The following is a 12,488-nucleotide window of genomic DNA, read 5'->3' on the forward strand; positions in this document are numbered from 1 at the left end:
GAGTGAGAGGGGGAGGAGTTGGGGTATATGGGAATTTTTAAAAATGTAACATTTATGTAATCTAAAGCTTCTTTAAAAATAAAAAATAATATTTAAAGTAAATACTACATAGCCAAAGGCTGACAACTAATAGCTATTATATAATTGCAGTCAGAATTAACTTATGTGTATTTTCCCACTTGTACTTCAACCTTCTCTTTCAATCAAAGTAATCTCATTCTATTAAATATGTATCTTATAATTTCATTTGAAAAATTTTAAGCACAGAGTCTATATTATTGTATCTGTATTTAAAATATAATTTTTAGAAATATACAAAGCACATGCATTTGTTAAACATGCAGCTACATTACTACATTTTAAATTGTATTGCTAGAATATTGCACTGATGTACTGACAATGTGCGATTCTTTCACAAGGAAGATCCAGTTTTATGAAGTCTGTTCCTTTTTTTTTTTTTTTTTAGTCTTGTATTCTTCACGAGGTATAGGCAGCATGTCAGTGCTTTCATGCCCAGGTGAGTATATGTGAAGTGCAATGGCAGTGAAGAAGATAGTGAATGATTTGCAAAGAAAACCTGAAGTAAAAAAAAAAAAAAAAAAAAAAAAAAAAAAAACATCAGGGAAAGGATAATATTTACCAAAGAAAAGAAGATAAATACATTTCATCTCTGAAACTATCAATTCCTCAATTGGAGAATGTAATTAATGCCATAAAGTTACGTTATTATTATTGAAAGGAGATTAAGATAATGTTTACAGAAACTTTCAGATTTCTTAGATCTAAAACTCAAGAATAATGCAAGGTGTGCTATTACTTCATAGAATATGTTAATTCTAAAGCATAAAAATAAATTTCTACTTTCAAAATTTAGCTGTTGATATGAACTGGAAGCTAAGTCACCACATATGTTCCAATCTTTTTGAAATATTCATCATTTTAAAAATACAAAGAGAAATATTTTAGAAAAAAATTGATAATATAAAATTGTTTTCATTTTTATCAAGTTTCAGAAAGTTAATACATTACAACTCAATATTATATAAAAGTACTTGCACTTTTGGATGCAAATACCTCCTATTAATTTAAGTAAAAAATATTTTAGAGCAACAATATTAATTGTCTGAGTAGGACACATTAATGAATCTATACTATTTAAAATAAATATTCAATAGTATTTCATACATTTTCAAGAAAGAATATTATTTTTCTTAGTGATATTTATCTCTGATGTAGTTGTAACACAGTAATAATATTGTAAAATAGCAAGAATTTGTGGATCACTTTCTTGGAGTATAGTTTGAGAAGCAAATTTGATAATTATGAAAAGGAAGCTGGTGGTCCTTCCAAGAAGAGAATAGTTGCAGCAGACAACTATATCTGAACCGAGGATAGGAAATGTCAGATAATATATTAAAATCAGTTTAAAAACTTCAGACAGCTGATGAAGAATTGAGGACTAGAAAGACTAACGGAGGATAGAACTTAGTATAGGTGATCTGACTTCTGCAATGATTTTTCCTCTGAGGTCATTTTTCAGCAAAAAATCAAACTTGTTCTGGAAGAGGCTGCTGCTGCGAAATAGAGGTCTTTCTGGTCTCACAGGGCTGGAGTGACAAAATTGAAGACCTGAAAGGCCTCAAACAAACAGCAAGACATTTGCTGAATTCAGGAAGCAGGGAGTAAAAAGAGGTCCTAGTTTGCTTAGATGTGAAGCACAAGCAGTTCTTCAAAATGTTGCCATTGTTCAAATCCCAAACTGTGCTACAGTGAAAGTCTTGCTATCCCTGTCAAATTATTGAAGTCAGTAGTAAATTTAACAAGCTAAACCTACGCAGTCTCTGAGAATGAATTCAAAATTTGATTCTCAGTCTGCACTCAAGTATATTAACAGAAGAAGTAGAATGCCTCTTTCTGAAGATAAATAGTTACTACAGTCTCTACTGTTCTTTTATACAGAATGCCTGGAAAGCAATAAAATTTTGAGACCTATGAAACATGAAGAAAATAATATTCCCCCTCAAAACAGAAACAGTAAATAAACATATACAAAGAGCAGCCCTGTTGTTGGATGCATTAGGCAGGAGCTTTTAAATAACTGTGATGAAGTATAAATACATGAAGTGGAAAATGTGGACTACATGGAAGAAGAAATATGAACAATGAGAGATGGAAATTACCAAAAAAAAAGAACTAAGTAGAAATGGTAAAATGAAAAATAGGCTATCCGAAATAAGAAATTCTTATATATACTTCACAACAGACTAGACAGATGAGAAAGAAAATCAGTGAACTTGAAGACAGGTCAATAGACAGTACTCAAAAAGAAAAAGAACAGAATCTCCAAGGTATATGAAATAATATCAAGTGGGCTCACATATGTTTAAATGGTGTCCTAAAAGGAGAGAGGAGGGGAAAAGTCGTAAAATAAATATCTTAAGTGATGATGTCCAAGAACTTTCCAAAACTGATAAGACATTAATCCATATATTCAAGAAATTTAGCACACCCATTAGATGAAAAAAGATATATATTTTTTAGATTTATTTATTTATTTATTTATTTATTTATTTATTTATTTATTTCTCTCCTGTTCTCCCCCACCCTGCCCCAGTTGTCTGTTCTCTGTGTCCATTTGCTGCATGTTCTTCTTTTGTCCACTTCTGTTGTTGTCAGCAGCATAAGAATCTAGTGTCTTTTTTTTGTTGTTGCATCATCTTGCTGTGTCAGCTCTCCATGTGTGTGGCTCCATTCCTGGGCAGGCTGAACTTTCTTTCCGCTGGGTGGCTCTCCTTACAGGGCGCACTCCTTGTGCTAGGGGCTCCCTTACTCAGGGGACACCCCTGCATGGCACGACACTCCTTGCCCACATCAGCACTGCGCATGGGCCAGCTCCACACAGGCCAAGGAGACCCAGGATTTGAACCGCGGACCTCCCACGTGGTCCTTGCACACATCAGCACTGCACGTGGGCCAGCTCCACACGGATCAAGGAGGCCCGGGGTTTGAACTATGGACCTCCCATGTGGTAGATGGACACCCTATCTACTGGGTCAAGTCCGCTTCCCTGGAATATTTTGAAAAACATACTGCAGCAGTTTGACATTATTGATGAATTCCAAAAAGAAATATTGGATTATGTTTATAAACTGATCTTCTCCTCTGGGCATATTAGATTATATTGGATTCATAGATTTACTTGATTAAGGAATTATGTAAACCTCTTGTGCCAGTAGGGCATTGAGCCCCCACCCTTTAGTGGGGGGAGGGGGCTCACAAATAAAAGCATGGCAAAGAACAGAGTTGAGGGTTTCTGATGTTGGAGTTTTGATGTTGGAGTTTGATGCTGAAGACTTAAGCTGGAGCCCTGGGAAATAAGCTCACAGAAGAAAGAGAGGCCAGTTCCAGGAAGAAAGGTACCTTGAATTCAGAGTAAAGCAAGCTCCAGAGATGTAAGAACTCAGGAAGCCTGAACCCTCACAGACATCAGCAGCCATCTTAAGCCTGAACCCTCACAGACATCAGCAGCCATCTTAAGCCTGAACCCTCACAGACATCAGCAGCCATCTTTCTCCAAAGACTTTGGTGAGGGAAGTAACTTATGCTTTATGGCCTGGTATCTCTAAGCTCCTACTCCAAATAAATACCCTTTATAAAAACCAATTTCTGGTATTTTGCATCAACATCCCTTTGGCTGACTAATACACATACTTAGGCACATCACAGTCACTAAACATTGTCAAACATAGTCAAAGATTAAGAGAAAAGTTGAACACAGCCAGAATAAAAACAACATATTCTACACAGGAGAACAACATTGCAAACGACAGCAGACTTCTCACCAGAAACAACAATGACCAGAAAATTGTATAACATTATCTTTACCCGTTATGCAAGTTAAAAAAAAGGCAGTTTGAAGTTCTATATCTTTCAAAAATGAAGGTAAACTAAATATAAATTCATTAGACAAAAGGTTAAAGAATTATCTCCAGCAGAACTGCAGCAAAAAATAATACTAAACAAAGTTCTTTAAGTATCTCTAACAGCTCTGGATAAATACAAAATAAAATAGGTAGGTAGGTAGTTAAGTAGAAAGATTGATTGATATATAGACACATTAGTATTAGAAAAAATAGATATCAAGAAAAGGTATTACTGAAGAAATAAAGGATATCATATAATTGTTTCAAAAACCACCAATTCATCAAAAAAAACATAGAAATTCTAAATTGTGTGTACCTGACACACAATTTTAAATTATCTGAAGAAAGGGTGGAAACATTAAAAGTTGTAATAAATTCTGAATCCACAAACATAGTTGCCAATTTTAACACATTTTGATCATTACTGGAAGATGATCACAAAAAAATTAATAATGATATAGAAGAGCTGATCATACAAATTGATCCAAATGACATTTACAAAAGGCTTTACTAAGTAAGTTCAAAAATATACATTTTCATATCATATAAAAAATTCACCAAGATAGAACATTTGATTGGTCATAAAAGAAATATCAAAGAATTTCGAAAGATTGAACTCATAAAGAATAAAGTGTTAGAACACAATAGAAATATGTTAGAAATCAAAACACACTTAAATAATCTTTGATTTGAAGAAAAAATCATAAAATAAAATTAGAAAATAATTTCAACTAGGCGATTCAAAATGTGTGGGATGCAGAAAAGCTGTGTTTTGAGGGATATTTATAGATTTAAATGATAAAATTAGAAAAAAAAATGTTAAATAAGCTATCTAATCTCCCATCTTAATAATCAAGGAAAAGAATACCTAATTAAGCTCCCAAAGTGGACAAAATTAATAAGACTAGAAATCAATAAAATAGAAATTAAAGAAAAGATAAAGAAAATGAGGTCTTTGAAATATTGATAAATATATGAAAGCTTACTACCATTGATAAAATATAGCATGTCTGATCAAGTAAAAGAGAAAAACAGCCAGTTGCCAACAGCAGAACTAAAACAAGGAATATCACTAGAGATCTTAAAACATTAAAGTAACAATACATGGATGGAAAACTATGTCTATAAATTCTGCAATCTAAATGAGATTGACAAATTTTTAAAAAGTTCAAATTATGAAAACTAACTCAAAAGAAATGAAAATATCTAATTAAAAAATACAAGAAATATTTGGTCTATCGCACTGGCAAAATACTCCATGTTCCAATAGTTTCACTAATAAATTCTACTCAAATCCTAAGAAATGAAAGAATACATATCCTCAGAAACTCTCAGAAAATAGAATAGAAAGAATATTTCAAATTGCTTTGTGTCACTAGTGTACCACTGATAATAAAAGTTAGACAAAGATAATTTCAAATTAATATTCATTGTGAACCTAGATACAAAACAGTCCTTAACAAAATATTACAATTCAAATTCAGTAATATATAAAAATCATAATATATCACAATCCAGTGGTTTGAATCTCAGGAATGCAAAGTTAGTCCACTCTTTAAAAATATCAATGTAATGCAACCCATTAAGAGAATATAAGACAGAAGCCACATGGTCATCTCAAAAATTAACTTGAGAGGAAAACAAAAGCAAGAACTAAAGAGTGCTTAGAGGAAAACATGGAAGAATATTTTCATGACCTTACGTAGGCAAAAGATCTTGGCCTGCACACAAAAAGTAATAACCATAAAAGAGAAAATAATAAAGTAGACTTAATTAAAATAAGCATTTCTGCTCATCAAAACATACCATTAAAAAAAGCAATAGACAAGCCACATCCTGTGATTAAGTATGTACAACATATAAATCTGAGAAGATCATGAATTTAGAAGATATAAAGAACTCTTATAAATTAGCAATATCTTAAAAAGAAACCAACCAGTTTTAAAATAAGGATGAAAGACTTGAAAAGATTTTTCACAAAATGGATGGATGTGAAGGTATGTTTTCTTGATTGATAGAGGCCCCCACAATAGCTAACAAAAGATTAAACTTTTATCTGGGGAAGTCCAGCTACTTCCTCAAATAAAATGGCAAAAATTTCTGGAGTATATGTTATACCTAACAAAAGAAAACATGTGAATATGCCCAGTCCTTGATCTTAATATTCGTATTGATGACCTTTATTCCTACAAAAATGAAACAGCCTAATTATAATTAATTCTGAAGAGTCACCCCCTGAAAACCTTCTTGTTACACAAATGTGGCCTTTCCCTAAATCCACACCAAGAAATTGGACTTACTACCTTCCTCCCGAGGTGGGATGTGACTCCCAGGGATGAGCTTCCCCAGCACTGACAAACTATTACCGAGCACTAACCAGTGATGCATTTGGAAAAAGACCTTGACCAAAAGTTGGAAAGATTAAATAAAAGAGTTTTAAGAAATTTCAAAGTGAGTTGGGAGGTCCTTTCAGATGTTACACTCATGCAGATCTCAGGCAGATTTCACTGTCACAGTAAACAAAGCCTCAGATAAGAGTTCTCCTGAAGGCTCTAGGTACATCCAGACACCAGAGGCAAGGCACATGAAATCAACACCCTTTCAGCAAGCCCTATCTGATACTATATGATAATCTATTTCCCCAATATATTATAGTTGCACTCATTTATAATTCCCCTACTTATGATTATTCTACTCCTTTTATTTAAACCTGTAATTCTCAATATATACATTAAATATATCTAAGACTTAAATCATTGGATGGTTCATATGCCAGTTGAGCCCTGAATCCCAGCAGAGTTGCAGCCAACTCCTATTCTTCATTTCTTTGGACTTGCCCTGTGCAACTGACAAAATGGTGATGATGGACAAGTCCCATGCCAAATCTCTCAAAACCGAGGAATGAAAAAACATAAGGCGGAAGTGTAACCACAAACCAAAGCATATTTATTGTTATTGTAGTTATTATCTTGTATTAATGGAAGAAATTGTAACATTAATGTAAAGATTAGGGGTTCAGGGTTTAGAAGGGAGTAGGGTGGTATGAATAGGTGTAACATAAGGCATTTTTAGGGCAGTGAAATTGTTTAGTATGATACTACAATGAAAGACACATGACATTGGTCAAAGCCTAGAAAACTGTACAGGAAAAAGTGGAAACCATAATGTAAACTATGGACTTTGGTTAGTACCAATGCTTCAATATTGATTGGCTCATAATGTAACAAATTTACCACACTAATGTAAATGTTAATAATAAGGGAAACTATGTGTGTGGATGTAGGAGAGAGAATCATATGGGAATTCCCTATACTTTTAGTGTAATTTCTCTGTAAATCTAAAACTTCTCTAAAAATAGTTGTCATTAAAACAAAAAGAAACAAATGGCCAATCAGCACAAGAAAGTTGGTTAACATTTTTAATCATCATGTAAATGCAAATTAAGAACATAATGACACACCATTTTGCACACAGTAGAATAACTGAAATAAAGAAAAAATTCTAACATCAAATGTAAACGAGAATGTACAGTAATACATTGCTGGTGGAAGTTAAAAACTATAGGCCCATGGGAAAACTATTTGGCAGTTTCTAAAAAGTCAAGGATACATCTGCTTTATGACCATCCACTTTCCCTTCCAGATATTTATCTAATGAAAACAAAAGGACAGGGCCATGAAAAGATTTATATAAGAATGTGCTTAACAGCCTTATTTGTAATAGCCAAACACTGTAAATGCCCATTAGCAAAAGAATGGCAGTGTATTCATAAAACTCACCAATAGAACTCACCAATAGAAAAAATAAACTATTGCGATATAAGCAACATGAATGAATCTCTCAAAAGCATGACAATGCAAGACAAAAAAGAGTATAGAGTGTGTTTAATTTACATCAACTTCTAGAACAGGCAAAATCAACACATTGTAAAAATCTGAAAGGGATTTCTCTGGAGAGGAGGAAAATTGATTGGGAAGGTCATATGGAAACTTTCTGGAGATAAAGGAAATATTCTACATTTTACTTGGGGTGCTAGTTCATGGGTGTACTTAATTATCAAAAGCCATCAAAATTAACATCTGAGATCTATGTTAATTATATGTTAATGACATCTCAATTTGGGGGCAGGGGTGCGTTGCTTAGAATATTTTTTGAAATATTTTCCGTAAACTAAACACAGTGTGATAAGCATCTGGATCAAGAACAAAACATTGACAGCACCTCAGAAGTCCTCCTCACGCTTCCTTCAATTCACTGACCTATGCTTTTGAACTACATATAATAGTTTAAAAATATGTAAGTAGGATCATACAGTGTGTACTCTTCTAAAGTCTCTGGTTTATTTCACTCAACATTAAGTTTTTATGATTCATCTACATTTCATGCAGTTGTATAGCTTTCGTTCTTATTGCTTTATAGTATTCCATTGCTGAATTTACCACATTTACCTATTCTACTGTTGGTTATTTAGATAACTTTTGTGAAAATTCCTTTCAGGTGTTTCATCAACACTTATACTAAGTAATCTACTCTCTGCTTACTGATTTGTGAGAGTTCCCTCTATAATCTGGACAAGAATTCTTTTTCATCATATTACCTTTTCACTGTGGTTGTCTTTTTGATTGTTTAATCATTTCTTTTGGTTACTGGCACTTACTTATTTTAGTATGTTCTGATATATTTCCTTTTATAGCCTGTATTTTTTGTGTCCTGTTTATGCAGTCTCTTCCTACGTGATGATCATGAAGATATTAATATATTCTAAAAAGGGTTTATTGTTTTACTTTTCATATTTGGATTGGACATGCATCTTGAATTGATTTTTTTGCATATGTTGTAAGACTGGAGGCAAGATATATTTTCTAGATATATTTAGACCCAGTTCCTCTTATTTAAAAGGCTATCTTGAAAATGCCCCCCCATCAAGATATGATGGGGGGGGCATTTTCAGGACTTGGTGTTGTCCTGGGTGGTACTGCAATGACAGATGCTGGACATTGTATGTTCTGCCATGGCCCACTGGATGGACTGGGGGAGAGTGTAAACTACAAGGTAAACCATTATCCATGTGGTGCAGCAATGCTCCAAAATGTATTCAGCAAATGCAATAAATGTCCCACGATGATGAAAGAGGCTGTTGATGTGGGAGGAGTGGGGTGAGTGGGGTGGGGGGTATATAGGGACCTCTTATATTTTTTGAATGTAACATTTAAAAAAAAATAGAAAAAAATAAGTAAATAAAAGGCTATCTTCTTATCGTTGCAGTGTTTTTGTAAAAATAAATTCAATGTGCATGTGTGTATTTGTTTTTGGATTCTCTATTCTGTTCCATTTGCCAATGTGGTGATACTTGCTTCAATACTGTACTGTATTAATTATCATAGTTTTGCATTACGTTTATTATTAAGAATAATAATATTTTATAAAAGAAGCTTTAGATTACATAAATGTTACATCAAAAATATAGGGAATTCCCATTCGGTAGCATCTATCCTTCAATTTTGTTGTCTTCTTCAAGATTATCTTGGTAATTCTTGGCTCTTTGGATTTCCATATGAATTTTAGTCACCTTGTCAATTTCAAAAATTACCTGCTGGGATTTTTGTTTAGTAACACATTGAGGATAGAGAGTAATTTCAGAGAATTGGCATGTTTTATCTCCTATCTGTATACATGATGTAGGTTTTATTTAATTTCTCTTAAAAATGTTTTATGTAGTTTTCAGTGTAAGGTTTTACATAACTTTCAGTAGATTTTTAACTTGATATTTGACTTTTTCGATGTTATTGCATTCATTATATTATTTTTATATTTGGTAGTGGCTGGTAGATAGAAACACAATTGATATTTGTATACTGATTATGTGTTAAGAAACCTTGTTAAACTCATTTAATAATTCTAATACATTTTGTTTCTTGATGTGGATGCAGATTACACAGGTATGTGTACTTTATAAAATACATTGAGTTACATATTCATATGTATTTTTTCTGTGCATATATATAATATTTCAATAAAAACTTTAGCAAAAATTAGAACCTGGTAGAATGCTAAATATGGTTAGCTAAAATAGGAAATGTGGCAAAGAACTAATCAATCATCTCTCTCTACAGCAAAAGAATCAGAGCTAATGGAATCCTTTAATTGGGGAAAAAGACACTTGATGAGCCATCCCAATGAAAACTTAAGATTTGAGAAAGAAAGATTGGAAAGATTTCCTGCCTTTCAAAGGGAACTGATAAACTGATGATATAAAACACTAATTTTTTGTGTGATTAAACTTGGAAAATTTGAGAGAAAACGTTCTCACTAGAAAAAAACATGGCTTACAAATGTACAAAGAAAATGTTAGATTTTCAAAAATATACTGAAGTCCATTGTGGGTTCTAGGATTCACGGATTCCTGTTGAATTCTTGTTCTAGAGTAGAGCTATGCAACAGAACTTTCTGCAATGATGGCAGTGTTCTGCATCTGCTTTTTCCAATAGAGTAGACGCTACTATCCCAATGTGACCATTAAACATATGAAATTTGGCTGTATGACTGAGGAACTGAATTTTCAATTGAATTTAAGTTTAATTAAGATTAAACTTTTGATAGTCACATAGGTCTAAGGGATATCATATTAATACAGTACAACTCTAGAATTTTTCACATGATTGTTTTCAAGGTTTACTGTGGCTTAATAAGTAGCCTTATTAAAAATACACATGCCTACTACTACTTGGGATTCTGATTCAGGGCCTTTAGGAGTACTGGGGATCGAACCTAGGACTTCTTACATGGAAGCAGGTGCTCAACTATTGAGCTACACTGCTCCTGTATTTTTAATAAGCACTGTAAGTGATTCTGATTCAGATTATCTGTTTTGAAACATAATAGTTTACACTAAATTGCCACAAATGCATATTTCAATTTCAGTTCCTGTCTTTCTCCATTTTATCTTATTGTATTGCCTTCCCTATGTTCATTATTATTGGTATCTCCTTTTAGTAACTCCTTACCAGGACCCCTGGTAGTTTACCAACTTTCTCAATTATGTGTTGCATCTTAAAACAGCTAAACATGTTATAGTTACAACTAAAATAAAAATTAAAAGGCTGAGCAATGTCCTGAGAAACCTTCCTTAAGTATAATGCCTAGTACTATTGAATTATTGCTGAGAAACAATTTTGACTTCTTAAATGTCATTTTCCCTTCCTTCCTTCCTTTCTCCCTTCCCTTCATTCCTCCTCCTCAACCTTCCCCTCCCCTCTTCTTCCCCCCACTTCCTTTCCTCAGATTTGAGCATGAGCTAAGCTTGCTGAATAAATGACTTTTGAATTAGCAGGCATTGCTGCATACTGTTTATCAAACACATATTTGTTACTGTAAAATATTAGATTCTCTCTGATGTGGTTCTTTGAATTGCTGAATCTACTCAGTGAAATCACAAAACATATAAACACTTATAAAAATTTACCACACCAATAGTAGTTATACAAAAAAATCATTGACTGTTAGAGGTGTTAATGACTTCAGAATTTATGTAGTCCAATATTCTCATTTTACAAATGAATAAATTGAGATCCAGAAAGATCCTGATCATTTTTGAAAGTAAAAAAAAAGCATATCTTAGACTTTTCCATTGTTTTGACTAAAGCTTCTGCACTACAGCATCCTATACCCAATATCTTCTATTTATTAAATGAATACTGAATACTTGCTCTGTGTCAAGAACTGGTCTAGGCACTGAGAACGTATCACTGAACAATACAAACAATGTAGAGTTTACATTTGAGTGAGATTAGAGTATCTTGATACTCTTTAGTGGTGCAAAAATTTTGCTTTAATTTACCAATCTTTTCTAGTAGAAATGGAAAAGGTCACCATATCAAGCAAATTGGTTCTATTGTTTAAATTGAAATGCTGCTAATTTTCACCCTTCATTAGGGAATGACAACACTATTGTTCATCTAATGCAATGAATCATACTTTTACATAAATTCTGCAGTACTTTAGTTTCAAAAATATTTCTATATAATCATATAAACTTTATTTAATCTTATGAATATCTTATTCATAGTTCACAGTTTATTACTCTACCTTATAAACAACAATGTTTTTAAAACAATTTTATTTCTCTACATAATTTTTCCACAGATATCACTTACATAATCCTACCAGTTGATAGACCATTTTTGTCTTGTTATAGAATGAACAGCTTCCTATATGTTGACAGCTTTCAGTATCCCGAAAGAAACAAGAATTTTCTCTTGACATTTTAAAAAGTATCGGTCCAGGAATAGTCCCTACAAGAAATGCAATTATTGTGAAATGCCCATGTAAACACTATATGTTGAGATCAGAATGATTTTTCTCCTTAAACTAAACATATATGTACGTATTTATATTTAGTTATTCTCACACTATACATATTTAAAACTATCTAAGAATTTGCTTTTGGATAGGATTATTAAATACAGCAAACAGTGATTATAATGTTTTGAAAAACCTTATCCCTGTAGATATAAAAACTTAGTACATTTCTACCTTTTTATAAGGTTCTAAAGGTTATTAGATGAT

The 12,488-nt window shown here is 32.6% G+C and overlaps 1 protein-coding gene across 6 annotated transcripts in view; it reads right to left on the bottom strand.

The window, feature by feature from the left end:
• Positions 1–271: 271 nt before the first annotated feature.
• The window catches only part of SLCO6A1 (solute carrier organic anion transporter family member 6A1), a 205,668-nt gene continuing 193,451 nt past the window's right edge, over positions 272–12,488 (bottom strand). For 2 of the 6 annotated variants that reach the window (XM_058276693.2, XM_012519108.4), the window contains exons 12-13: positions 12,077–12,214; positions 272–577 (exon numbers count right to left, since the gene is read on the bottom strand). In XM_058276693.2, the coding sequence (XP_058132676.1) occupies positions 432–577; positions 12,077–12,214 (284 nt within the window). In that variant the 3' untranslated portion in view covers positions 272–431. Of the gene's footprint in view, positions 578–12,076; positions 12,215–12,488 lie in introns of those variants that run through there. The other 4 variants (XR_011646318.1, XR_009180713.2, XM_058276696.2 and 1 more) reach the window with 3 other exon arrangements.

Source organism: Dasypus novemcinctus, chromosome 2 (assembly GCF_030445035.2).
Source record: "Dasypus novemcinctus isolate mDasNov1 chromosome 2, mDasNov1.1.hap2, whole genome shotgun sequence".
NCBI classification, from domain to species: Eukaryota; Metazoa; Chordata; class Mammalia; order Cingulata; family Dasypodidae; genus Dasypus; species Dasypus novemcinctus.